General features: G+C 47.2%; 1 protein-coding gene across 1 annotated transcript; it reads right to left on the bottom strand.

The window, feature by feature from the left end:
- Positions 1-24,998, bottom strand: CD34 (CD34 molecule). Its single transcript, XM_090026005.1, has 8 exons — positions 24,740-24,998; positions 12,270-12,470; positions 11,205-11,470; positions 9,862-9,939; positions 6,635-6,785; positions 6,185-6,237; positions 4,227-4,391; positions 1-2,246 (listed from the first exon to the last, which is right to left on the bottom strand). The coding sequence occupies exons 1-8, from the start codon at positions 24,813-24,815 to the stop codon at positions 2,055-2,057; spliced, it is 1,182 nt and encodes a 393-aa protein (XP_089882131.1). The 5' UTR covers positions 24,816-24,998; the 3' UTR covers positions 1-2,054.
- Positions 24,999-27,153: the final 2,155 nt, after the last annotated feature.

Here is a 27,153-nt window from a genome sequence, read left to right as displayed (position 1 = left end):
TAAGGTTTAAGAGTTTAATTCTGAAAAAGTCGTTGCTTTTTAATATTTGATACATGCTTTCCACTCGCTCTGAAATCCTGTTCATTGAAAGCCTAGCAGGGTGAGGGCATGCATGCAAAAGAGAAGAAACACTTTTGGCTCGCACGGTTTTGTACTGGAAAACAACTTCTTAATGGTCACCGTGGCCTCCTGTCATCTTGGCATTTAACAGAGCTAGACTTTTTTCCCCACTAGCAACTGCAAAAAAAAGTCCATCGTTTTGCAAGAATAAAGCAGGGAAGTCAGGTTCAGCGCTTTGCTCTTTTTACTGGCTTCGATTAAAAGCTGCTATGTAAAAAAAAAAAAGCAAAAACAAACACAACCTTTAAAAATGTGTTTTTTTAAAAATATATTTGAAGTGACTTTAGAACCAGTGACAAAGGCCTGGTTGACAGCCCCAGAAATAACATCAAACACAGTGTGGAATAACCATAAAGCACAAAACCTAGGAAAGCCCAAGCTGTCTTCCCCTGTATCCCAGCTGCAGATGTGTCCAACTCTTGATAAAAAAGGGTGATGACCTTCACGAGCTCAGCTTTCCAGGCCCAGCCCCTGTGCCAAGGGCCGGACCCTCCTAGAGCTAGCAGTGATGGGGATACATGTTGGCTATGACCCATCTCCGGCTCCTCATCTGTTGGCCATCAATAACGGGATCCTACAGCAAATGTTTTTAGCCACCTACTGCCTGGGCTTTGCCAGAATCAGTGGCCTTGAGGTCAAAGTCCCCTGAGCCAGCCATCTGCACCCAATTTCTACAATGAAGTCCCTCTTCCTTTTCATAGTTTCATACCTTTTAGAGGCTCCTGTGGGCTTCTGTATGCCTGATTCAGCTCCCCCACTTGAACCAAGCTAAAGGGGCTTGACTTAACCCCCTTTCTCACCTGGTACAACTCTAGTCCATGACCAAGTGGAGCTTGTTCTCAGCCAACAAACTTACCGGTAATGGTTGACTGCTCTTTTTCATTTGTTTCTTATAGCTAAAGAGAGAAAAGCCTTCCCATCGATTTCTTATGCAACCCCCCTCCTTGAATACAGAGGGGCAAAGATCAGGAGTGAGAAACCAGAGGGCTCATGGCTGAACAGCAGCACACGGACCGGTAGGACGAAAAGAAAAGAAACCATTCAGCCGAGACTATTCCCACTTCAGCGGCAGGCCAGATACGGAAAATTAACATACAACATGAGCAAGCTCCACGACAGCATTAAACATGTGAAACAAAGGATATAAGGCACAAGAAGGGGAATTAATTTACTCATGTTCTTGAGGGAAGAAAGAAAGAGATGCATTTAATACAGAGATGAGGTGAAAACAAACCATCCCATCCAAAGACCCCAAAACACTAGACTAGATACCAATGCTATCAAGGGTCCAAATGCTTTCCCTGGATTTGGAGTTGGTTGAGGTCTGGATCCAGGTTTTGGTGGCTTGTGCTCACCCCTTGGCAGCAGTGGTAGACACCTGTGTCCAGAGGAAGGTGAGGGAGGCCGCGTCCCCACATGCTGCAGCCTGGTTAATTAAGAGCAACCTGTGTTGGAGGGACAGAGATAACACTCAGCCTGCTCAAGAGGGGTTGAACCCATATGTGGATGCCAGCTTGTGGCCTCCCTTCACTTCCCCTATGCTGAGCTGATTTCTCGGGATGCTAACGCTGCCCCTGGGTTTCGGCACGCCCCCCCACCCCTTGCTTAAGGGATTTGGATACTGGGTTGTTCTAAGTCCACCCCCGATCCTGCTCTTGGCCACTGGAAGAGCAAAACCGGGTCCATAGATAGCCCCACCCTAGTCCTGCCCTAAGCCCTGGGCAGTGCCAGGCTGCAGCAGTACTGCCCTGTACCATGCAGAGCTGCATTACCAACGGGGCAGAGCGCTCTGTAGACTGCGGCTTTTGAGTTCATTGTAGAAAAAAGGTGTATAATTCCCAGCCTGGCCGGGGGGGGTCCTGTCCTTGCTTGCCTCCCCTCTTCCCCCCCTCCCCTTTCAAACCACGCTGAAGAGGCCGTTGCCCTGGCGCACATCACATCTCCGTGTCGGCAAGAACGTGCGGCTTGGCAGAGCGTCCGTTTTTTGAGGCCGTCTGGCCGGTCCCGTTCTCCTGAGCTCCTCCCTTGAGATTCGGCTTCTCCTGCGGCTCCGGCTGCTCGTGGGCGCCCGCGGAGATCAGCGTGTTTCCCTGGCTGCTGTTTTCCATGTAATAGGGGTCTTCGCCCTAGACAGGGACATAGATAACAAATGCAGAATTAGCGGAGAGAAAGGAGTGACAGGAGCCATGTCAGTGCCACGTGGGGGCTCAGCCTTGCCCCGGGAGAAGGGGTGCACGGTAGCAGCCGGCACAGATACCAGCTTGGGCTGACATGGAGAACAAGCCCCGCTGGGGACTTCCATGGCCTCAGTTCTTCTCCGTGACCTACACGTAGAAGTCCTCAATTTGGCGCTGTCTGGATAAACAGGCCTCAGGCTCTTGAACTGTCCTAGGCTCGGACCACTGCAAACCCAGCTCTGGTTTTCATTTGGGTCAAATGACATATTTGGGAAATTTCCTTCCTTTCTTCTCTTCAGCCTGCAACCTAGCTAAGCGGTTCTGAGCGAGCAGATGTCAGGGGCCTGAGCGAAGTACTCCCAAGTTAAGCGTGGTGACCCGAGCTGCACCTCCAAACACAGACTCATGCTCTGCAGGACAGCATTATGGCAGAGCTGGCTAAACCATACTGGGGGGTGGAGACCCAGTTCACATCATCTGAGACAGGAGGCAAGGGACCGTGCTGGAGACAAAGTAGATGGACGGTGGACCGTCGGGATTGTTCAGCAACTCCCGAGTCTCTAAGATCTGGCAGCAATGCCAACCAGAGCCAGTGCCACAGGGCACTGAACGAAGTACGCTCACCACACAGTGCGTCGGGAAGCAAATGAAGAACAACTGAGGCTGAGGTCCTCTAATTGCTCCCTCATTACTGCTCACAGAGCATGGGCTGGAGCAGGGCCAACTTCCCGCCTGCTCAGTCCCCTCACCAATGTGTTTCAGCCCCGTCTTGGAATGGGATCTTGCAGGGCTGAAAGTGGCCTCCTGGGCTATTGGGTCCGGTCCCCAGCTCCTACATATGGAGCTCAGTGGCTGTGGCCCAGGTTGATTCTTGGCCGCTTTGCTTGCACTCTCTTTGTCCTGTGCGCTAGAAGCTGAATTTAGACCACCACGTTCATTGAACCATAAGCAATGACTTTCAGTGACAGCCAAGCAGGAGATGGGATTCAGTGCCCTACAGCATCCCAAAATCACCCCTGACACCCCAGTCCATTGCACATTAGCTCAAATTTGCATTCCCCCATATTTTGGCAGGATACATCCCAGAACACTGAAGTTTATTAGCTTCTTACAATATACAGTTGCTCCCGTGTCTCCATTTCAGTAACACCTAGACTAACATTGTGGGACCATACTTTTTGGAAGGATTCAAGTCTCCATAAATCACTGATAGGAAAGGACCCCGCAGAGCTCAGCAAAATCTGTACGTGGAAAAATGTATATAGGAAAATATTCTCTCTTTCTCGATATCCTTTATTAGCATCATTTGTTAAGTGGGGGAAACAGCTTTGATTATAGCACAGATACAAGAGAGATGTATAACTTAGCCTTTATATGTAAAGCATGGGGGAAAGCGTGCCATTTTTCAAGGGCAAATTAACAGGCTTTTGGAGTCCCTGGAGGAGTCTTCCTGGACGAGCGATTACAGCCGAGTGAAAATATGTTTTAGAAACGGAAGTGAAAGAGAACAAGGGACAACAGTCCCCAAGTGAAGTCAATGAACATTTAGCCTTAGAGAGGAAGAGTGATTGCCTTTCACTCTCCATGTGCTAGACTTGGGGGTGACTGACTGTACCGCACACCCCCTTGATGCATTCACCTCTTTCAGGCTGGCTCAGCCGTGAGCCCCCAGGCTTTCATTCTCCCTCTGGGGGTGTCCGAGGTGGCATTCGGACAGGCCCTGGCTGATCAAGCTGTCTCATGCAATCTAGAGATACATGAATATACTATAGGCCATTAACACAGAAAATAAGTTCACAGCTTCCACCTGCCCTCCCGAACAGAGAGCATCAGTGAGGTCTCGGCAGTGCTCTCTGGGGCCTTCCCCCCTCCACATTCCTCCAGTAGCTGGGTATCTCTCTACTTGTTTTGCCATCTATAAGCACTAACCAGCCTCTCTCTCATGGGGCTCCAGCTCCGTCGTTTCATAAGGAAGTATGCAGCCAAACCCAAAATCGCCACCGAGAGTCCAGATGTGACCAAGGCAATCAGCGTCTTCCGGGAAAAGTCCTGGTGATTCCGGGTCTCCTCCTTTCTGTAGGATTTTATACCGAGCTGGAAACACACCAAGCAGAGCCACGAACCTCAAAAACAGGGAACTTGCACCAGCATCACATCTTCTGAGAGCGCTTTGCACCTGAGTTGAGCTGCTTTCCAACTCAACTCTACCTGTGTTTATGAACGGACTCCACCCAGCTCCCAAAGTGATGAATGGATGGTACTCCCAGTCACTCCAGCGGGAGCTGGATCGGGGCCTTGGGGCCAGGCCGACTGCCCTGGAGAGGGCGATTCTCCATCCCCAAGACAGATACAGCAGAAGCAGGGACAGCTTCCCCTATGCTTCCCTGCAGCATGCTTCACTTCTGACCTGCAAAGGCCAACTACAGCAGTAAGAAATCCCTTGCCAGTCAGTCCTTAGCCCCTCTAAGACTGACGACGCTCTCAGATAACAGGCACTGCAGGTGCATGCCATGCTATATAACATTATTCTCTCCATCTTTTGGGTCCTGAGGTGTTTGCACTCTCTGCTGACCTTATCCACCCAGGACTGAAGAAATCACCTGCGGTATAAGCATCTTTCTTGGAGCCCTGTATTTATGCCTCCAGTGAAGGTCTCCTCCACTGATCAGAGGGCTCTGCCCCTGAGGTCTGCAGCATGCTGCTGCACAGATGTATTATCTGTGACAGGGTTACCCGCTAGCTGCCATTTGTACAGGCGTTCCCAGCGTGTGGTGACCTCACTGGAGTGTTGTGAAGACCCACTGATTAATGGCACTTTGAAGAGGTAAAGCATCAGCTAAGTGCTGGGTGTTATTTTTGGGGACCCATTGTGAATGTAAAACGTACAGTATCTGCTACTGTAAGCGTGCAAGAGTACAGGACACCTACTCTGGAGCACTAGAGCGAGTGTGTGCGTGCATATATGCGTATGCATGGGTGTGTGCACATATGGATGTCTCTGCATAGCCATGGCCTGGATTTGTCTAAGGATCTGGGGTTTCCAGCCTGAGATGCATCAGAAGGGCCTGGGTTTCAGAGGGCAGGTACCCAGCTCTGCAAACCAGATCTTTCTAAAAACTCTTACCTGGGACACCCAAAATTAATAGTCACGATTGACTATTTAGACCCTATTTTTTTATAATAGGAAGGCACTGCGTTCTTGAGGCTTGTTACGCAGAAGATAAAGTAATAAAAGATTCTGTGATTGAAAGCGACTGCAAAAGTTCCTGCTTTTGAGAGGAGGTAACAGAGCGGAGGCAGAGGAGGCTCCTTGTTAGATCTGCAAAGCCCCGTCAGAAGGTTTACAGAGTGAGCGGCTCATTTCCAGCCCTTTTGGGCCTGGCCTTTCTTGCAGCCTCCTGTGTTGTAATGCAATGCTGCAGCATTCTGCCGAGTGCCAAGTGAAGACGGTGCCTCTCTGCCTCCTCCTATTCCCCACGTGGCCGTGACAGAAGTCAGCCACTTGTTTATGTGCAGATACTCTGAGCAAATTCTGAACTATTGAAATGCAGGCAGGGAAAGGTCCCAGATTTCTCTCTGCAGCAGAGACCGCACGGGCAGCGGTAGGACGGCCTTCTCTACGCCATGACGGACCTGACGAGGATCAGACCAGGGGGCATCCTCTATAGTGCATTAGGTAGTTTGGCACCGGGCATGACCCCAGTTCACGGGGAGCTGGGCTGAAGCCAGCTTCTGTGCTCTTTGCCACAAAACGCCCCTCCGATGGTGACAACTCTCAGTTACCTCCAACCTGGCCTGGATCTGAGCAGTCAGCTTAACAGACTCTTCCCTATCCCGACCACCCCAGCCATTGCATCTCCCATCCCGCTCCAGTTGAAAGCATTTACCTCTTTCAAATCAGGCTCTGAAATCTTGAGCTGGTTTAGGATTGGTTTTGCATCTATAGTTTTCAAGAGAGAAAGGCCACATGTTATACAGTATAAAAGCTGTCGGGCCAACACTTGACCAGTTTGCAGTCATCCCGAGAAGACAAGCTGGAAGCTCTACATCCCTCATCCAGCCATGACATGCTATGACTAGATATAAGCCATATCTTCCTTAAGGCTCAACAAGGGAGAAAAGCAGCTGCGTTCCAGCCTGCCGTTACAGTTTTCCACGCATTCAGATACCTTTGATCGCCCTGAATAAAACAAGCTATGTCCCTCCACTCTCCTCTTGCAGATAACACTCACACTGCCCTCCACCAGCGCCCTAAGTTTCCTGCTCCTCTTCCACCCACCTGCGCATATGTGCACACACATACACACACACGTGACAGAGAAATGCGTCTCACTGACCTGCAGCGTCCCCTAGGATGAGCAGCATGCAGTAGGGTTTCACGTCCGATTTAGCCAGTTCAACGTGGCAGGGAGAAGTAGGGTGCGAGGCCAAGGGGTCATTACAAAGCAGCTGCCACAATCTCCTTCCCACCTTCGTTTTAAAATCATCCTAGGAAAGTCCCAGAAGGAAACAGCCAATAAAGCAGAAACCCGACCAACACAAATCCTCCCTCTCAATTAAACCTCAACTATACCCCTTGCTTGTGTTACCGTCACCAGTCTCTCTCTTCCGTTGCAAGAGCTCCTACAACCGGCTTACCAGGTCTGGGCTTCGTTGTGCGCGTCACTGGCCAGACGTGTAGCAAACGTCAGTGCGATACCAGTTCAGACTGGGACACAGCATGGTCAGAGGAACTGAGAACCAGACTGGGAACCTCACAAGTGTGAGCCCTTCCTTTCCACTATCTCATCTGACATTTCATTTCCGTGTGTCAGCTTCCCCATCTGCACCGGGAGGATATTGGCCCTTATCTGCTGCAGAGGGCGAGTTTATGCTGGTGAAGTGACATTCGATGTTATCGACAATGGAGTCGAATGTTATTTTTATTGACCCTAACTGGAGCATCGGCGGGGTTTGGGTGTGTTCCTTTCTGGTTTGGAATGAGAAAGTAGCCAAGGGAGCCTGTATTGTTTTGGAACTGCAGAAAGTCTGGGAAACCGGGAAATAACAGAGAATCGTTTGGCTTTCCTGTTTAGGAAATGCCTTGAATACTTCTGAGCAGGCACTGATCAAAGGCCGGGCAAAGAACAAAACTTTCTCACTTCCTGGAGTTAGAAAGACCCCATGGTGGGCCGTGGTCGAGGAGGAGAGAAGAGCTGCTTTTTCCTCCTCTTGACCAACTGGTGCATGCAACTATGTGGGTGCTTCTCCCAAAACCGGTGTGCATGCATGCACACACGGACACGGTTTGGGGGTCAGGTCTAGGTTTGCTGCCTTGGGAAATCTGGTTGCATGGGGCTAGCAGGACAGCTCAGGGCATTAATGAGGGGTATTCAGTCTTTCAGCTTCAGACGGCTTGAAAAAACCTGGCTTGCATTGGCAGCACATAAAAATTATTACCACCTTGACAGCTGTTGGATGTCACAAGGGAAAATGAGCTTGCCGTCCCAGAGGGCTGGACCAACACTACCGCATCTGAACATCCCCTTTGTGGGAACAAGTCTTGGGGACCACCCTGCGCTCCCAATCCTTGTGGCATCCCCGGCATGATGTAGCCAAGCTGGTCTCTGACTATAATTGACGTCTTTCCTTCGCCTGGAGGAGTTTGTGCCTAGTTTCTTTAAAGACCTGCCAGCCCTCTCAAACTCTTTTCCCCCTCAGCCTTATTCTCCATGGGATTTTGCTGGCCAAACCCCTGACTTCCCTCACATCTGCTTTCTTGAAATCAGCCTGTTACTTCAACTTTTCCTTTCCTAAGGATCACAAACTCTCTCACTTCCTGGCCTCATTTCACCAAAGCCATGGCAGAGCTGTGTCACTGATGACACTGATGATAAAACTGCTTACCCTTTCTCTTCTAGGGGAAAAGAAAAGAAAACAGCCCTCTAAGATTGCTGGCCTACAGCATGTTTTGGGCAAGAGGACCAAGATGGGAGGAAATGCCCATGTGCCAGCTTCCTTGTTCTGCCATGGAAAGAATCAGCGGGGGTGTCAGAGCTTCCTTTGCATTGACTGAGACAGACACCAGCGTCGTGTTCGCAGGCCTCGCAGGAAAAAGGAGAAGCAACTCAGCCCTTCTATCTGCTCTCCTTGAAGATTGTTATCTGTTTCCCAGGTTCGGCAACGAACACAGATTGAAAGGCCAAATAGTTTTTCCCATCCAAAGATTAGCTCAGATGGAGGCATGCCATAGATTAAAGATGCCTGGAAAAATCCTGTTTAAAATTGGTGTGGCTTGAATCTTTCGGTATTATGGGTTTCCAAATGTGGGAGCCCTCAGCTGTCAATTGCTACACCGTCTGAAGCTGAAAACCAGGGGATAGGTGTTAGAGAGGCTCAGCGAGTTGCCCAAGGCCAGGCAGAAGGTCTGTGGCAGAGGCAAGAACTAAACACTCAGTCCCAGCCCAGTGCTTTAGCAGGAAGACCCTGAATTGAGATTTTTTTTTGTACTGCTCTCGCTTTCTATTTTCCTCCTTTTGTTCTTTTTTGAGACTTGGAAGCTTTGGAGCCTTGCAGCGATGGCCGCACTTCACAAGACTCATTTACTAGCTCTCTTTTCAGTACGGGGGTCTTCCTCAGCCCAGCTCCTTGGGCAGGGAATCTCAGTTTGGCGACAGAAATGCATCAGCTCTGCACATCTGACAGGTTTCCGTTTTGCTGCCCACTAGATGGCATCTGTGATCCCAATAACGGGACTTCCGATGTCGAGCTTTGCTCAAAGGCTTTCAGCCTTTGTGGCAACAGGTATGATGCCAGCCGATAGGCGTTAGAGGAAGGAATAAATAGCCCAGCCAGAAGCTAACCCTCCCAAGTGATCTGTCCGGTGGGGGGAAGTTACTCACCATTAGTTCATTTTTTGTTGTTTATTATTGCTGTCTCACAATTCCCACAAGTTTCCTTACCAGGTGGCACTTGTTGCACGGTTTTCCCCTGATACACAGTAGATTTCCTCCCATAGCACAGCATCTTAGCTGATCCTTCCCCATCAATCTGTTCTGAATTTTACAAATACTTAATCATTTGAATGGTGTCCAGCTGCCAACGAGACCAGAGGCAGTTCACAGAAATCCAGAATTCCCTTTTAAGCCACTCTCAGAGGTCACAGCCGAGCCTATGATTTCCCACCCTCCCTCTTCATCTCATCAGACCTAATCTCTTCTCTGCACCAGTGGGCAGCAAGGATGAAAGGCTGTTGGGGCAGGAGGATAATTCATCCATGCATTTCTGGATCGAGTTAGGCAAGCAGTGAGATAAGTGGGAGACGCAGCGGGTCGGGCCGGTCCCAAATCGTACCACGACAAAGGGAGGAGACATGTCTGAACTCCTCCAGGCGATGCTGGCGACCATCCCCATGTGCTCAGCCATGCTCCCTGCAGCGGAGCAGAAGCAGCATATACCAGCCACCGTGGCTTGGCTATCCTGACACCATTGCAAAAACCTGGCCCAAGGCCTCCCCTGCCCACTCCTGTGCTGGGTTTGTCCCTACTGCTTTAACTGTCCAGCCTCCCGCGGGGTTTTAACTTACACACGTGTAGGGTGCGTTGAGTTGCAGGCATATCACATGAGGTTTCGTCACGTGCTTGACACTGTGGCACGTGATGCTCTGGGAAGCAAAGCAAAACGAGGCAGGCATTTGTAAAGAGCAGGGAGAGACGGAAGCAGGCCAGGGCATCTGGCTGCATCCCTTGAGGCCTTTAGACTGTTTGCCTTGATGACTCTCAATCCCCACCCTCCCTCCTCAGGAGGCTATTGATCTCTGTGTTTCCCAGGTCACCTCCTGTAATTAGCCCACATTAGACAGCATTCAGGAAGCCTCCCCGGAGCTGAGCTCCAGGCGGCTTTTCTGTGCCCAGATTTGCGGCATCCTGGTTGCTAGGTGCGGCATAACTGCACTAGTGCTAATCTTTGCAGCCGTGATAGGGAATCAGCCTGTTATGATTCATGTCCTTAGGGTGAGGTCCCTTGCTCTGCTGCCCAGTTCCCTGCTAGTCTCAGCGGACAAAAAACTCCAACTTCATTGCCTTGAAATCCCTCTGGCGATTCTGCCCTCGTGATGACGGTTGCATTAACAGCCCTATCCCGCGAGTCCAGCTGGCTTCAAGTCCTAATGTAGCCATCACTAGAGAGGCCTTCTGGAAAGAAGGTATTCTGATGGTAAATCTCTCCGTGTCGGGAAAGCAGGAGAGAGTGAACACAAGCAGGCCGAACTGCAGCGGGGAAGGTGCAGCCAAGAATAGTGAAGTCATCCTTATGGAAGATAACTCAGATGAAGCTTGAAATCCATCTGCTGGGGCTGCTTTGGGGGGAGTGGGAAAAGCCCTGCAGCCCTGGCTGGTTCCTTTTGACCCGAAGGATGCTATGATGTGCAGTGAGCTACAAGCTTTGCAAATTAGATCCTCTTCTGCCTGCTGTGGAGCTGCTCATCCCCACCCACAGAGCAAGCAGTCATGCACTTGGGTGCACTACTCGCACGCTCACAGCCCTCTTGCTCACCTGAAAGACGGTGCTATCCAGCACCCCTTTGCAATTCTATACTGCCTTGGGCAGCGGGGAAGGCAGGCAGGAATTCAGGAATATTAATGGATTTAGCTTAAAACCACCCAGGGAATTTTTGGTCTGCTTATCTCAAGTTTACCGAGGGGAACGGTGGCCAAGATCGCAAGGCGAGGTCGCGCCAGAGTGGGGACAAGACCAACGTCCTGACTCCTGATCTTGCAACCTAACCAGAAGGTCATCCTGCCCCCTTCCCCTCTTATGTACAGCAATGGGTCTGGTTTAGCACAGCAAGGCACTAACAAGCCACAGCTCCTGAATAAAATCTTCAGGAATTATGTGCTCAGCAACACACAGTCGAACACTTGCTCCTACCTCTGTTCCATTACTAATTTCGTTTCCTGGGCTCATGGTAACGGAGGAAACGGTGTGCTTTGTGCTGCCAGTAGTAGCTGTCCAGGCTGATTTCAGAGTTGTGTTTGGCAGTGTCATGGTGGAAAAAGATGATACTTCTAGCTGTTGAGTGGAAGATATATTTGTAGCCCCCGGTTCTGTTGCATTGCTGCCAACATAGCTGCACGCTGTGGTGGTGGGTGGTGGGCTGGGGGCTTCAGTCACGTTGGCCATTTTCAAAGTAGTTCCTATTTCCAGGAAGGAAAGTGTATGAAAACGCTGAACAACTTCAGAGCCAGCACGTGTCACTACGGTGACTGAGGTGCAACATGAATTTGTCATAGAGGTGCCAAATCATTTCACTGGCTCTACGAGACATGCATCTTAGACAGACGTCAGAGCTACCTGGTTCTTACGTGCACGTCATAATCTGCTTACAATGGACTCCTATGCATATTGCGAAACAGCATAAAGCTAGGCTTAGTCTCTAAAACCCACCTCCTCTGGGCTGCTCCTCCCTTCTTGCTGAATGTGGAGCCCTTAAATATACAGATTTACCCACCTGAAAACACTGGAAGGGAGAGCATGTGTCTCTCTAAGATGCTCCATCTCGAATCTGACCCCCTGTACCAGGGCAGCAACTTCTTACATATGCAGAAAATCAAATGGGAATGCAGAGATGTGCAAGGCGAATGCGTCAGCTGAGCATGACAGTGAAACTGGCTCGGGGGCTATGAGATCAGGGTTGAGCAGACCTTTTATCTCAAGCAATCACTTAAAACAGGTACAGACCAAACAGTTTGGGTATGGAACCAAACTTTCGGGGTTTGAGGTACAACTTTGGGCCTGTAATAAAGCAAGGAGCTAGGAGCACAAAATATAAAATCCAAAATACCCAAGTGTCGATGTAAAGGTGCCTTTTGATGAGACAACCTGTTGTCATTTATCTGTTGGGTGGGTTCTTAGGGCACTTGCATCCCTTGTAAATCTGAGAGCTGAAACACACTCACAAATGGAAACTACAGAGAGGGCAAGCAAAATAATTACCATTTATCGATACGTTTTTTGTACTTGGTGGTGCTCTGGTTCCTGCAGGACTGCTGGGTGTTGTATCTGCCGGGCCTGCCTTTGTCGTATTATCATCAGCTGTTCTTAGTAGCGTCACCGGGGACGTTGTAATAGATGTATTTGTGGCAGAGGTCTTTGCTGTCGAAGTGCCTTTGGAGTCACCGTCACCAGAAACTACATCTGTGGAGGGAAAAACAGAGGGTGCAGAGGTGTAAGAAAAAAGCACAGTGTGACTTATGAGCTATAAACTCTAGTGGGACTCTGCTATCTCTGTCACGTGGCATCTGAGAGCCCTTTGTGGAGGAAAAATAATGTGTCTGTAGTGCTGTGATGCCTTGTTTATTGTATGAGGTGTTTAAAGGTAGAGCAACCTGCTCGATCCTTTGGATGTTGGGGTTATTGGGAGGCTGGAGCTAGGTCACCCCTTGCGTGCCCCCAGAAAAGATCTTATTCCAAGCTTTTGGGCACAAATGCCCTTCTTTAGGTTTAGGGAGGGTCTGCTGGTGTTTTGTCTGCTCCCCTGGGTGAGCAGGAGAGCGCACAAACACAAGCAGAGTCTCCCTGTGCCTGAAGAAGGGTGTTTGTGCCCAAAAGCTTGCAAAGCACAATTTTTCCAACTATTTCGTTGGTCTAACAAAAGAGACCTCATCTGCCTATGCCCTGAGACCAACACAGCTACAACCAACACCTCAGGTCCAGGGGCAGTGGCAACTGAGGAGCAATGCAGGAGGCCCCTTCCCTCTTGCTCTGCCCTAGTCCTTCAAAAAGGCATGGCAAAATGGTCCCCCAGGCTGGCCCTGCTCCAAAGCATCACTGGGTCAGGCCTGTCTTGGGGACTGACTCCCTGTGAGTGGCTCTGATACCATGAGCACATGGCACAGCTCCCCCCCAGCTCCCTGTTGATCAGTTTTTCTTGCTGTGCAAATGGGGAAGAAAGGACTTTTAAGGGCTATTTTCACAAGGCAAGTCTTTTCTATGCCAAAAAGGGGAGAGAGGCCTTATCGCTCCTGTGGAAAAAATGCAGGGACCAGTTTTTTGGAGGGTTGGCTTCAAACGTTCAAACATTCACGGTTATTCCGGTTACTCTAGTGTCTCCGTTACCAGTTTTAAGGGGATGTTGAGCAGAACTGTTGGCACGATGGCTCTTGTTCTACTTTAAGCCTATACAAGGAAGGGGAAGAAGAGCTCAGTGTGGGACTGAACACAACAGGAAAGATTCAGAATTTGCAAAAAAAGATGCTTGGACAACAGAGAATATCCAGTTTCCTTTTCCCTGGAGTCACAGCCAGCTTTATGGCCTGATCTAAAGCCCTCTGAATTCAGCAGAACCATCCCCATGGGCTTTAGGTCAACTCCTTGCTATGTGCAAGCAGTACAGTCTCTTAAAGGCACAACTGAATGGTTACAGATTCATCAAATATTCTAGTTTAAGGTTTATAGGTCCCCCTGCAATTACCTGTTGTGTTAAAAACATGCCGTCTCCAGCTCTCTGTATGAAATAATCTTTAAACATTGATGAAAACATTTTTTTTCTTCCAGTGCTTGTATAGACTTATTATGCTTTCTTCCTGGAAATCTATTTATATACTTTTAAGTAAGCTTCAATGCCTACTTCAGGAGCTGTTCCTGTTTATGATTCTGCTCCACAACTTCAAGAGAAAAATAAAATAATTTTGAAAGAAATCGGTGTTTCTGCCCAGTAGAGGCTGGACTCTTAACACCTCTGAGCAGAATTATTTTATTACAAAAATTTCCTCCCCCCCCAAAAAGATTTAGCAGAATTGGTGCTAAATTCTGATCAGCTGCTCAATTTCCCAAGCCTCAAACATTATAAATATGACAATTAAGTGGTTTGAAAAATTTGCAAGGAAGGGGAAATTACTGCTTGCAACAGATAATGATGCAACTGTACTAGGAACTCAGCCTAAGCCAGGCTTCAGGAGCAGGTGGCTCCAGCTGCGATGGTTTAACAGATCATACAGCCTATGGCTATGTAACCAGACAAGAAATCAGCCAAAAAGCTGGCTGGCAAATTGGGGAGACTCAGATCTTCACCACATCCCTACATAGGCATTATTCTGGTGGGAGGCTCACACCTCTTTGAAAGTCTATCTGCTTCTTGGCCCTGCTATAGGAAATGGGGAGGAGAACTTGATGAGGCCATTTTTCCTAGTGCCCTAAAGAGGGACAGGGCATGCCAGGGGTGCCACAGCTGAGGGTCGATCCAGGAGCGGTGCCACCCTTAAGTACTGTCTTTAGGCTTAGGTATGAAACAGCACCAGGAGACGCTGACTGCAACTGCACACGAGATGGACACAGGGCCCATCATGCAAAGCACCGCACTCAAGTGCAGTTGCCCCAAGAACTTATAGCCCAGGGAAGGTTTCCAGGTTGTAGCCATATTGGTCCAGAGGCAACAGCAACCAGCACTCGTGGTAGAGGTGAGATCTTATTAGACCAACTAGATTTTTGCAAAAAAAGTTCTTTAACTGCAAGCTTTCAGGCACAAGCACCCTTCTTCAGGTATAGGAGAAATGATGGTAAAAGTTCTCCTAGGTGGCAATGAAAGTTCATATTTCATAGGAGAGTTGAAGGCGTAGTAAAATCTGCTGCATAAAATGAACCATTCCAAATGGGAGATTTAACACACCTTCAACTCTCCTATGAAATATGAACTTCTGTTTCTACCTAGAACTTTTACAGTCTTTTCTCTTATGCCTGAAGAAGGTGCTTGTGCCCAAAAGCTTGCAATTAAAGAACTTTTTGTGCAAAAATCTAGTTGGTCTAGTAAAAGATCTCACCTCTACCAGATAAGGAACTTGCTCTGAAAAGCCCCATTGTCCTCAGGGGCAGAGCTGCATTTCAGACAGGCCTGGCTAAAGTCATACATGAAATAAAGGTAAATGCGATGCATATACTGCCTTTCACTATCGAGAACAGGTCCTACTGATTAGCACAAGAGACTGGGTATCCACCCTCCATGGCTGTGTCTACTTTTGCTAAAAGGGAAGGATAAACACTCAATCGTAGCGAAAAGGCAGAGGAAAATTTTGAGCTAATGGAAAATATCCCAAGGAAACCTGCTGGGATACAGTGCAGCAAAGCCTTACTGCAACCCACTTACCAGTATAATGAGCATGGTCTCAGGCCAATGGCAGGAAAAGGTGTAAACTTCTGCAACCTACCTACTTGTGCAAGGCTGTAACAGGCAGGGGTGGGAAAGTTTATCACTGGTGATGATCTACTTACATCTTGGAGTATTTTTTTTTTTTTTTTTAGTTCTTTATCAATTTTCTGCCGGTTACTGAAACCGCTGCTATTCTTTATCCATAGACCCCCTAATCTTTTCGGAGACTTAACTATACAACTTCCAGTCACATCCACTTTGCTCCAGAAGAACGCGCGTAGGAAAACAAGAGAGCTGATTAGCATGGGAAAGACAACCGCGCAGCACGAAACCATCGATGTCGGAGAATCGCTAGTGCATTATAGGCAGGCACACAGCATCAGTTTGAATTAAAAAAAAAAAGATCTGCAAAGAATAACCTGGCCATCAAACTGAAACCTCCAATTCCTGACCGTCACAGACTGCCGGTTAGTTATGACTGTTCAGTTCACACCAGGTCTTACAGCTTAGGAGGGTCAGGCATTAAGGGAAGTTTCGCTTGTGTAGCCAGTGCGTGATTGGGCTTAAGATCCTCCAAGGATAGAGATCCCACCACCTCTCTAGGTAACTTGCTTCAGTGCTTCACCACCTTCCTAGCGAGAACATTTTTCCTAATATCCAACTTCAACTTCCCTTGCTGCCACTGGAGCCCATTGCCGCTTGCTCTGTCTTCTGCCCCCGCTGGGGATGGTCCAGCTCCATCCTCTTTGCAACCCCCAGCAGGGACTTGAAGGCAGCTATTCAATCCCCCTCGGTCTTCTCTTCTCCATAGTTTCATAGTAGTTTCATAGTAGCTAGAGTCGGAAGGGACCTAGGTAGATCATCTAGTCCGACCCCCTGCCTTAGCAGGAAAGAGCACCGGGGTCAGATGACCCCGGCAAGGTGCTCATCTAACTTCCTTTTAAAAATCCCCAGGCTCGGAGCCTGCACCACTTCCCCTGGAAGCTGGTTCCAGGCCCTAGCCGCCCTGACTGTGAAGTAGCGCCTCCTAATATCTAATCTAAACTTACCCTCCGCCAGTTTGTGACCGTTATTCCTGGTCACTCCTGGCAGCGCACGGGGGAACAGGGACTCCCCCATCCTCCTCATTCCTCTGCAACCACGTCCCTCTTGAAGTGTGGCCCCAGCAGGGACTTGAAGGCAGCTATTCAATCCCCCTCGGTCTTCTCTTCTCCAGACTGAATAAGCCCCAGTTCCCTCAGCCGCTCCTCGCAAGCCATGTGCCCCAGCCCAGCGCGGGCCCGAGGACCGAGCCCTGGGGGACCCCACTGCCCACGTCCTTCCAGGTCGAGAAGAACCCCTAAAGAAGTCTTTCTCCTGCAGCCCTCACTAAGTGGCCAAGGCCCATAGGGGCAGGATTTCAGACCCATCCGTGTCCTCTGCATTCCCCATTGGCCGCCCCACACTTGAACACACTGATTTCAGGCAACTTCCAGGGTGCGACTGTTTCAGTCCCATTCAGAGGTACTTAACGCTCCTCCCGTACTGTAAAAAGAGGCTTGGCACCCAATTCACGGGCCTGGAGTCTACTCCGGAGGTCATGGACCAAAGCTATACTGAACTGAACCTCGCCCTTCGTCTCCATGCCCCATTTAATCCTTATCCTCTCTGCTAACATAGGGCCAAACGTCTCAAATTGCTCAGCTGTTATTTAGGCGCCAGACCATGAAGCCAGCTTTTGGGAATGGCTGCCGAGTACTTGGAAATCAGGCCCTGTGGAAGCTGGTTGTGACAGATTTTTTTTCTGCATCTCATTATCAGCTTCTGAACTATCCGCCCCACCACAGAATGCATTTCCATGAACCTGAAAGCTAGAGCTGGGACACAAAGCTTATGGCCACATTCGAACTGCTGCAGCGCTCAGACATGTTGGGATCTGGGATTTCTGGTTCTGGCCTGATTTTTACTTTAAGGAAAGAGACACTGGAATTGAGATCCATCTTGTGGACAAAGAGTTATATCACTGAGTTTCCCCGATAACCAATTTTAACAAATCAAGACCAGGAGGCATGATTTCATGCCCAGAATAATAAGTAGCACAATGTCCAATCTCTCCTTTTCACAAGGCTTTTGTTTACAGGGACCTCAGCAGGAAACTTTACCTCATTGCAATGATGTAATGCCTTGAACTTGACCTCCCAAAGTGCCACAACCACCCAGACAAACACCTTTGAACTTTTCCAGATGTGTCTAAAAACACTAGAGCTGTTTGGCCAAGGTCTTTATACCAGTGAGTATTATAAAACAAGGACTGGATCGTTCTTATGTTGTAATTTGCTGTACCATTTGTTCTGCCGTCTCACAAGGAAAGACACGCATGCTCCCCTCCCAGCCCTGGCACATGCAACCAGCTTAAAATAAAATGAATTGAAGTATTTGCACCCAAGAGTTCCTAACAATACTGACGAGGACTGTACTGCCACTCTCAGGTGGGGCTTCATTAAAACCTCAGTCATTTACTGCACAGCGTATTTTTACTGGTTTTGCAACACTTGCATGAATGTATTAGCGTTGAAGGCTTGCGATTTCAAGCCAAGTGATGTATTAGGCAGGAAGCAATCCAAGCGAGTAAAGCCAACATATGAGAAGTAATGTCTTAGCAAGCTGCGTGAAAAATCAACCCTTTTCATCAAAAGACTTTTACCCGTACTTTTTTTCTCTTTCCTTATTAAGCTTCGTACAGAACTACAGCAAACGAGCTTCCATTCAATACGTGCGATATCCTCAATAATCTCTTAACATGCATCAATACCCTAACGGATGTAAAACGTATCTACTGAAGCCACATAGCAACAACATCACCTTAACAGATCGTTGTCCTACGCCCACGTCCCACCCAACGCTACTCAGCGTCCTCACTGGCAGGGAAGGAAAGAAATACACGTAGATCATCACTGGACAGGTCTCAACAGTTTATAGCAACAGCACATTAAACAAAAAGATTTCTTCCTCTTATCTGCATCATCACGCAATCTAAGGTAGAGCCTATAAGATGCGTGCAGTCCTTTGGGACCTAGCTCTCTCTTCTATTATCGTAATAATAGTTGAAGATAAATGATTTGTCAAATTCACCTATGCTTTAATAGTTTTTAAAGGAAAGTTTTTAGAGCCAAATCAATACCAAATCCGTGACTCATTCAAGAAACCATATGTGGCTCTACTACTGGCAAACATCCTCCACCCCTGCCTGGGGCTTCAGATGTTTCCAAATCATTTGGCAGGCATCCTATGTGCAGGTTCAAGCCCAGAGGCTTGGGGTTCAGATGCCCCCGAGCTTTGCTTGCCCTCAGCCCCACGGGCGCAGGAGCAAGCTAGGGAGAGGTCTCCCATTTCCACGAAGCCGAGACCTTCCCACTGGAAATGAAAGCGGGAGCTTACCTATACATGACCCCCGCAGGTATTACCCCGTGTCGGAAAAGCGGTTATCCCCAGCGACTAGGAAAACCGCCTTGGTGGTCACGGTGTTTCCCCTGCCAGGTATTGATGGCCTTTGCAACATATCCTTCATCTTTAGCTCATCTAACTCATCCTTACAGCCCAGGTATAATGAGCTGCATGTTACAGACACAGAGAGTAAGGCAGAGATGAAACAATATGACAAAGGTGCAAAGGCAGAACCAAAAACTTAGAATCTCCTGGTCTTGCCCTAAAATCACCCTTTTATTGTCAAATTTGATTTATTTATTTATTTATTTTACTGGACTGATACAGCCGGTGCCTTGGTGTGAGGAGGCTGCGATGCAGAACTTGGTGTGCTAGCTGGGAGGGGAAAGCAAGAGAGAGACAGAGAGAGCAAGGGCTCACTGCTCGAACGGAAAGCAGCAGCACACCTTTGAGGGGTCAGAGCTACACTACTCTAAAACCTCTAGCTTTACTCATCTCCTGCCCCGTGGCAGGAATTCAAGCGGGTGGAGCCCTCTTCCCTCTGGAAATATCTGATAAAATCCACCCCCACTTTTTCCTTTTCCACACAGCCTCCACAGGATATGGGTGTGGGGTCTGCAGTCATGAATGACACAAAGAAAAGGGCCAAGAGAACGTGGGAAGGAGAAGGGATGACAACTCAAACCATTACATCACCCTGTTGAGCTGTGAGCCGACTCACCTAATCAACACTTCGCTCTGCTTAGCCAGAGCTGATTAAAAAAAGAAAGAAAGAAAGATTTTGCTTTGGCTCATAGCCTGATTTAATGTCACTAGCTTATCTAAGAGTTAGTGTATGAGCCCAAGATCTTGGGCAGGATCTACAAAGCTTGTGGCTTACACAAATTTCTGAAAGTTGAATCTGAACTGCCCGTTCTCTTAAATGCCTTCTACATCAGCACGTTTTGGAGCGCTAACGTCTTTGTTTCTATAGGATCGTGGTAAAGGATACGTGCTTTAAGACAACAGCATGCAAAGCAAAAAGAAGACCCCAAGCTCAGGACTGGCACACAGAGCAGTCTCTTGCACTCGTGTCCACACGGGTAGTTTTGATATGGGCACTACTAGGGCAGTCGCTCTGTTCAGTCCATGAGCAGCTCTCCCTGCCCTGGGTGTACACACACATTGTTCCAATTCCTGCTTTAGCGAAGCAGTTAATATTGTGGCTATGTACGATCACATATTGCTGAAACTTGGCACGCCGTTACATTTCTGAATGTCATCGAGGGCTTGATTTGGGCTTGCTTCATGCTCGGCTGAATGTTCTTATTTAAACAAATGGATCTGCCCATCTCTAGTGATTCAAAGCCTGCGTTATGAGACGGATTGTGTGAGCAAATATTTTTCACTTAGCACCTTTCAATCTCAAGTATCCCAAGGCACAATGCATGTTATGTTTCCATACAGCACACATCGAGCTGTTCCTGGGATGGCAGGTTGGCACTTAATTGATGTATAGCAGCTTGTGCAATGAGGAAGGTAAAAGAAACTCTGTGATATGACACAGAAGCAAATGCCAGCTGAGGGGAAGGATGATTTTATGGATAAGGATGGCCAGGTCAGTGCACTGACCCGGAGCTCAGGAGGACAGGGCTCTATTTCCTGGTTCTGTCACAGACACTGTGTGACCTGGGACAAATTCATTAGGTATTAATTTATATTGTATCAGAAGGCATGGTCACAAACCAGGGTTTTAGAACTGCACAGGGGAAGCATTATATAGCAGGGTATTATAGTGATGGGAAAGTGTCCAATTTGCTGGGCTATGAAATATCACACGGCTGCATATTATCAGTTCACAGTAATATTACTTACCTCTTACTTAGCACTTTCCATAAACACATTTCAAAGCATTTAAAAAAGGGCCTTGTCATCCTCATCTTACAGAAAAAGAAACTGAAATGCGGAGAGGTGAAGTCACTTACTACAATTCACACAAAAAGTTTAGTGGTTGAACATGGGAAAGCCCCCCGGGAACAACTTCTAAAACACATGAAGAGTAGTTGATAGAAAGGCACTGAAAATTGCTATAGCAATCCAGTGTGAATTTTAGTTCGCGCCTAATATAAGCACTAGGTTATATTGCTACTGATTTCATGACTGGATTTGCCTTTACTCTGTGCATGTTCCAGCTTTGCTACAAGAGTTCAAAGTAACATGTCAACACATTTTTTCTTGTAACACTGTAGACGTGCTCTGTTCCTACTTACTGCCTGTCACTGGAAAAGATGAATCAAATGAAGTAACATAACATTATAAACCAAACAGATGATGGTCCTACACCCATGTTCTTATAATTGCAGGTCCTTAATGCCAACTCTTCTCTATGAAATGACATACTTAAAGTGGTCTTGCCTTAATGAATGCGAGTTTAAAGAAATGGTGACACACCTATGCCCCAGCAAAGCAACTGGAAATGGGCTACTGGAAAATCTACTGGAGTAGCCACTTCCCCATAGCTCCTACAATGCCCTTTGCAAAAGTTGGGTCTTTCCAACTCCCGTTAGACAAATAAGGGGCTTACTGAACCCCATCAACACAACGTGTGTGTGCCTTTAATCTTTGGATGGGCTAGGAAAGAGTTGTGCATCGTGCACAGACGTGCAAAAGAGTATTTGGTGGGGAATGCACCATTCAAGTTCGGTGTTGGTGACTTCTGGACCTCAGCTGGCAACTTCATGGCCTTGTGGGCTAAATCTTATTTCAGCTTGTTGTGCTTGAATGTCCCTTATATAGCTGCGTATGTGCCACTTTTGCATTTTATTTCCACCTGTGCTTCCCATCTTGGCAGGCTCCACTATAGCCACAACGGCACGGAAGTAGCCCTGAGCAAGGGCTGCAACCGCTCCATCGCTGGGCTGAGAGGTAGGCCCCTCCTCTCTTACCATTTCCTTCAGGATGATCCTTCCCTCACTGGGCCATGAACTTTGCATCTCATTTGTAATTTCATTGCAATACTAGGGCTGGGGCAAGATTTTACCAAGAACTTGGGCAAAGCTTGGTGGGCCCCAAGGCCTGAATCTCAGGCAAAACCCATAGGTATATTTTTGACCCGCTGCCAGGCAAAAGACAGCTCTGAGTGCTGGGATTTGTTCAAGCCCCATGATCAAATTAAAACTCAGTGGGTAGCCAGACCCCCATCCTTCTCCACCTAGAAAGATTGTTCATATGAGTACCTACAAATGACCTCATTTTGCAACATTTCTTCCTTAATGGAGACGAGGATTTCAGCAGCGATTTAAGTGATGAGTGCATGGAAGAGCTAAAAACTGGTACTGAAAAACAAATCCCTGAATTACAAGCTGGAAAATGATAACACAGTGCCCACTTCACCTGTGCTGACTCCTTCATGTTATAATGGCACTAATGTATTTATCCTCGAGTCTGTAAATGTTTCTGGATACTTGAAGCAGACATAGTATTTCAGGACTGAGAACTGATGAAACTAGAGCCCCCCTCTCCCCCCAGAAAGGCAACAGGCACAACACTATTTTGCTTTAGGCACCTCCCTGCCATGTATGTAGTTTCTGGCACCTGCCCACAGCTTGCAACTCAGCTTTGCATGCACAAGTCTGTGTGCACCCAACTAAGCAGGCCAACGAGGGCACCTGTGCACGGATATGTGCACAAGGCTGATTTAAGGTCCCAACTTCTAGTTGCAGAAAAATGTGACTAGTGGGCGTTACACACTTGAAGCGGCGGAGGGGGGCACCCACCCACTGCAGCTCACTTCCAGGCACAGCTTTTTCAGAGGGGAGATGAACCTTCATCTCCTGCCTTGTACCAAAGTGCTCTAGCCCTCAGGCCACAGGCTGGCCTGTCCTAGGTCTTCCCCCAGCTCTAGCCCTGCAGCTGACCTCCTGGGCAGGCAATAGAGGAAGCCAGATGAAGCAGGAGAAAGAGACCTAACCCCAGTGTGCATGACCTCCATGAGGTGGAGGCTCTCGTGCAGAGGATTGGGACCAGGGTTGTGCCTGGGACCCTGCTTCCAGTGGGACAGGGAATTTCCAGGTGCTGTTTATTCATCCTGGCTACTCAATATGAAAAGTAAAAGTACAAGGGGCCTCTTCAAGAGGAGGCTTCCATGTTGTGCCTAGCTTGTAGCATGGTGGTTAGAGCGCTTTACTGGGAAGCAAGCTCTCGCTCCCTGTGGGTGAGGACAGCCCAGGACTGGGGCCTCCTACTGCCTCGCTGCGCGGCGGACGAGTGGGAGAGCTCTTCCTCTCCTCCTCTGTTTTGCACTTGCACAGCGATTCTGTTTTGCTACAGGGACAAACAGGCTGCGCACAAGTGCCATAAACCACAGGTACGCCATTGCGCATATGCTATTTAGGCATCTACCATGCAACAGATGTAGCTCAACATATCTGGCAATTAAAATAGCTGGCTAGGAGATGATAGAGAGCTGGAAAGAGAATCCAGGATTTGTAAGAAACTGATTGTGAAACCGTCACAAATTCCTCCTTGGCCTGAGTTTCACTCACAATTCCAACAAACAACAAAAAAATATCAAGTGAAGGTCCTCCGCCCCTTGGAAAAAAAAAAAATCACATCTTTAATCTCTCTGTACTTCATATTACCCTGAATTATATTTGAAATACTAGTTCCCTACTCCAGCAAATGTTGGCATCTTATTTGGTGATTGCAAAGCAGTGCAATCCAATAAAATGTATCATATTCTGGACACACTGCAACTAGAAAATTAAAAAAAAAAAAACCGCACCCAAAAAACACAACCCAAACCAAGCCAAAGCTAGCATCAGATAATTTTGTCTTCACTTTTTTCATATCACAAGTGACTCAGGTTTCTAACGGCAGAGGAACACTTGCATACAAGTCTTGCTAGCCGGGCACCCCAGCGCGACACTTCTAAGTGTACTTTTAAAGGCTTCTTTGTACATTTTCTTTCTGTAAGATTAGTGCCCACTGAAGTCTAAGGTGACATGGCTCGAATGAGCAAATGTACATCTTGCCAGAGTCAGATCAGAGTGAACTTGGTCCTTTCTGAAGTTTAAACATTGCAATAAACAAGGAGGAGGAGGAGTAGAAGGTAACCAAGCATTTAAGAGGATCTACTATCTCACATTCCAGGGACTCGGGCACAATTACAGTAGGTTTGATACCCAGAGGATCCTGAGGTGTACACAGGATATGGCACATTCGATTAAAGAACAGTCCATCTTCAACTTGTTATATCCAGGATCATTTTGAAGATTCCTGGTTTTGAGGTAAAAGAGGTAATGCTTTCCCCCCAACAAGGTTAGACACTGCCTTTTAAATAAGCTACGTAAGGAAATCCTCTCATCGTTACTAAATAAATATTTTGCAATGCTGAGTGTTACTTGCAGACGTGTGATAGGAGGATTCCCTGTGTTCACTAAGCATAACTTTAATCATATTTTTAAGGAAGCATTTAACTTTCATCAAATAGTGATTCAAGTTGGAAATTCTGCATCAGTGCAGACACCCCAGTTACTTGCATCCACTGGATGGACTCGGCACACAAGCCCGGTCCAACTTTAGGCTTCCACCTAACATCCTTTCTGCTGGGAAGGATGTTGGTTCCCATCTGTTTAAATCATCACTAATTCCTGTTTGGGATTTTCGTTCTTTTTGGGCATTTGGGAGGGGCTGGATTATACCAGCATCTCTCCTCTGTATTGCCTTTAGCACCAGGCTCTCCACATCAGGTTGCGATATGCACTACTTCTATTGAATACACCTTACCTGACAGCACTCTCTTTAGTTTGCTATTCCAAGAACATATTATAGAGAAGAATTAATTGTCATCATGCTGCTCTATTTCATGCCTGAAAAAAAAAAGAGTGGCTGTAACTGCACCGTTTTGTTTAATACTCACCAAGCAGGCTCAGAGCACAGAGAGCTGCCCAGAAAAGCTGCTTCCTCTTCATTGCTCTGAAGCTTCCCAAAAACATCCCTGCTTGTGGCTCTCAATTAAAACTGTATGTTGCTCTGAGTAATCTTGGGTTTTTGAGTCCTGCTATGCAGCAGCTGCGTGCAGCTTTCCTGTAGCTCCAGTCTTGGCGATCAGCAAGCCAAGGGGTGGGTATTCCTTCACAGAGGTTGTGCTTCTGCTTCAAGACTGAGGTGGAGTTTGCCTGAAGTTTGATCTCATAGCTCTATATACTTTACAGCTTCTCACCATCATGCTGCACCACCACATCCCACCCTCCTTTTTTTCCTAGACATCACATATACTTAACTCTTTCATGGAAAAGCTGGTTTCTTTTACTTAAAAAATGAAGACAGTTAGAATTTGCTCTATATGGAAAGTCTGACTAATGTGTCTTGTGTGGGTAACCTCCCTTTTCCCCTGAGTTTTATATAAATCTGTAAGCAATATCCATGTGAAATGAAAGTGTTAAAGCTATAAAGCCGTGTTATACACACAAAACTATATTGCATATGCTGTAGGGTAACACTATAGGAACTTCAAAAGCAGATTTTAGCACCTTGATTTTTTCAGCAATCAAATAAAGTGATGATCTGCCCCCCAAAACCATCACTGAACTAAACAGAAACAACTGAAGTTACTTCAGCCATGTGGAAATCACTGAGACCAGTAGGTAACATGGTCGATGGAATAAAGGCTTTTGAAAGGGATGGGTTGCATTGGAGATAGACCTGTTGCATAAAACCTTGCAGGGGAATGACTAGAAATGTACTTGCTTTCTGCTTAAAAAAATACAGACACAAACTGGTGTACTAAAAAGGTCAGACTTGTTCTTCACTACTACCACAGAGACATTTCTCATGCCAAAAATCAAGGCGAAGTGGCCTGTGCTGAGCAATGTGCTGCTGTGGTTAGACCGCTACTGGTAACGGAGCTAAATCATTTAGAAGTGCAGCACGGCTGTGTAGCTAGTGTAGACATGGCCCCCATCCCAAACCAGGTGGTCAACCTGGCCAGGTAGCCAGAGAAAAGCATGACTAGTACTGTTCAGGTAAACCAAGGAATCCCACTTCTTAGTCCCATAAATTCATCTCTGTTTTCTTTCTTATTTTATTTCATTTTCCTTCTTTTTTAACATTTTTCTTGCTCCCCTTCTCCCAGTGGAAACACCCTCTGCCCCTCCTCCACCTCAAGAATACAGTCCCCTTTTCTGTTTTAAGACACAGGTCAGATCTTGATAGTGACTGAGAGACACCTTCCCTCCCACATCCTCCTCTGTTTGAGACAGTGGAGCGAACTTATGGCAACCAGACTCATTACTTACGTTGAAATTAAATATTTGGAAAACGTGAGCTAGTCTTGCAGCCATCTTAAATTAATTTTAACATGTGGAAACAAGACATCTGGCACCATGTGACCACCAATCCTTCAGCAGCCCAGAAACAAATGCAGTGCAGACCAGTTTGGGAATTTACCTCTATAATAATATACAATCCATAACTTGGGCAGGGGGCCGACCGTGTCATGAAGAAACCAAGAGACCTAGGCTTTGTTTCTAGTTATGTCGCTAACCCTGCGGTCTTCGGCAACTCAAAAACATGGATGAATTCCTACATCTGTAAAAAGGAGACGCTTCCTTTGTAAGACATGGATCCTCACCTCAAAAAACACCTTGGAAGTGCTATATATTGCTATTCTTTCTTGGTGCAAATTAGGAGTAAATCTGTTGGCAAACATGGAGTACAGGAAAGAACCAAAGCCTAAATGAGGTTTGGAGAGCTGTCAAGTGCAGGCATTGTTCCTTCAATATTTGTAAACATTAAAATAACATATAAAAACGCTGGCTTCTTGGCTTCCTTGTTCTGAATGTTAGAGCAACAAACTTCTCTTGTTAAGAATTCCTTTAGGCTCCCCAAAGTAAAAGTGTGCCAGCTTTTTCCCTTTCGCATGACTATAGAAAAGTAAACTGAATTTTGGCTTATTTTTTCCTTATAGCTGACTATTTAAATACGTTTACTTTACGAGAGAAGTCACTTTTAACAGGCTACCCGCAATGGCACTGACGGAATCAAGAGGTCAGTAAGAATAATCAAGCTACTCAGATTAAAGTTATGGGTTTCTATTTGGATACCACCCTCACACATCTTACCGAAATATGACATGCAACAAACTTCCGCACTAGATTGTATTTAATTGTATGCATATATATGGTAAAAGTTCTGGTAGCTTTTATTTTTAATTTAGGACAGGAAAAAATCCCTGGGAAGGAAACATCTGTTGCAAAGCTAGTCGCTCCAAGTTTATATATAGACTTTTTTTTTGTCTTAATGTGCCTTTTTTTTAAAGCTCACTGGCAAAGT

Source organism: Crocodylus siamensis, chromosome 13 (genome assembly GCF_052110815.1).
Source record: "Crocodylus siamensis isolate JL-2025a chromosome 13, ASM5211081v1, whole genome shotgun sequence".
In the NCBI taxonomy this organism is placed as follows: domain Eukaryota; kingdom Metazoa; phylum Chordata; order Crocodylia; family Crocodylidae; genus Crocodylus; species Crocodylus siamensis.
The sequence above is the reverse complement of the archived record's forward strand: the minus strand, read 5'-3'. Positions and strand labels throughout refer to the sequence as shown.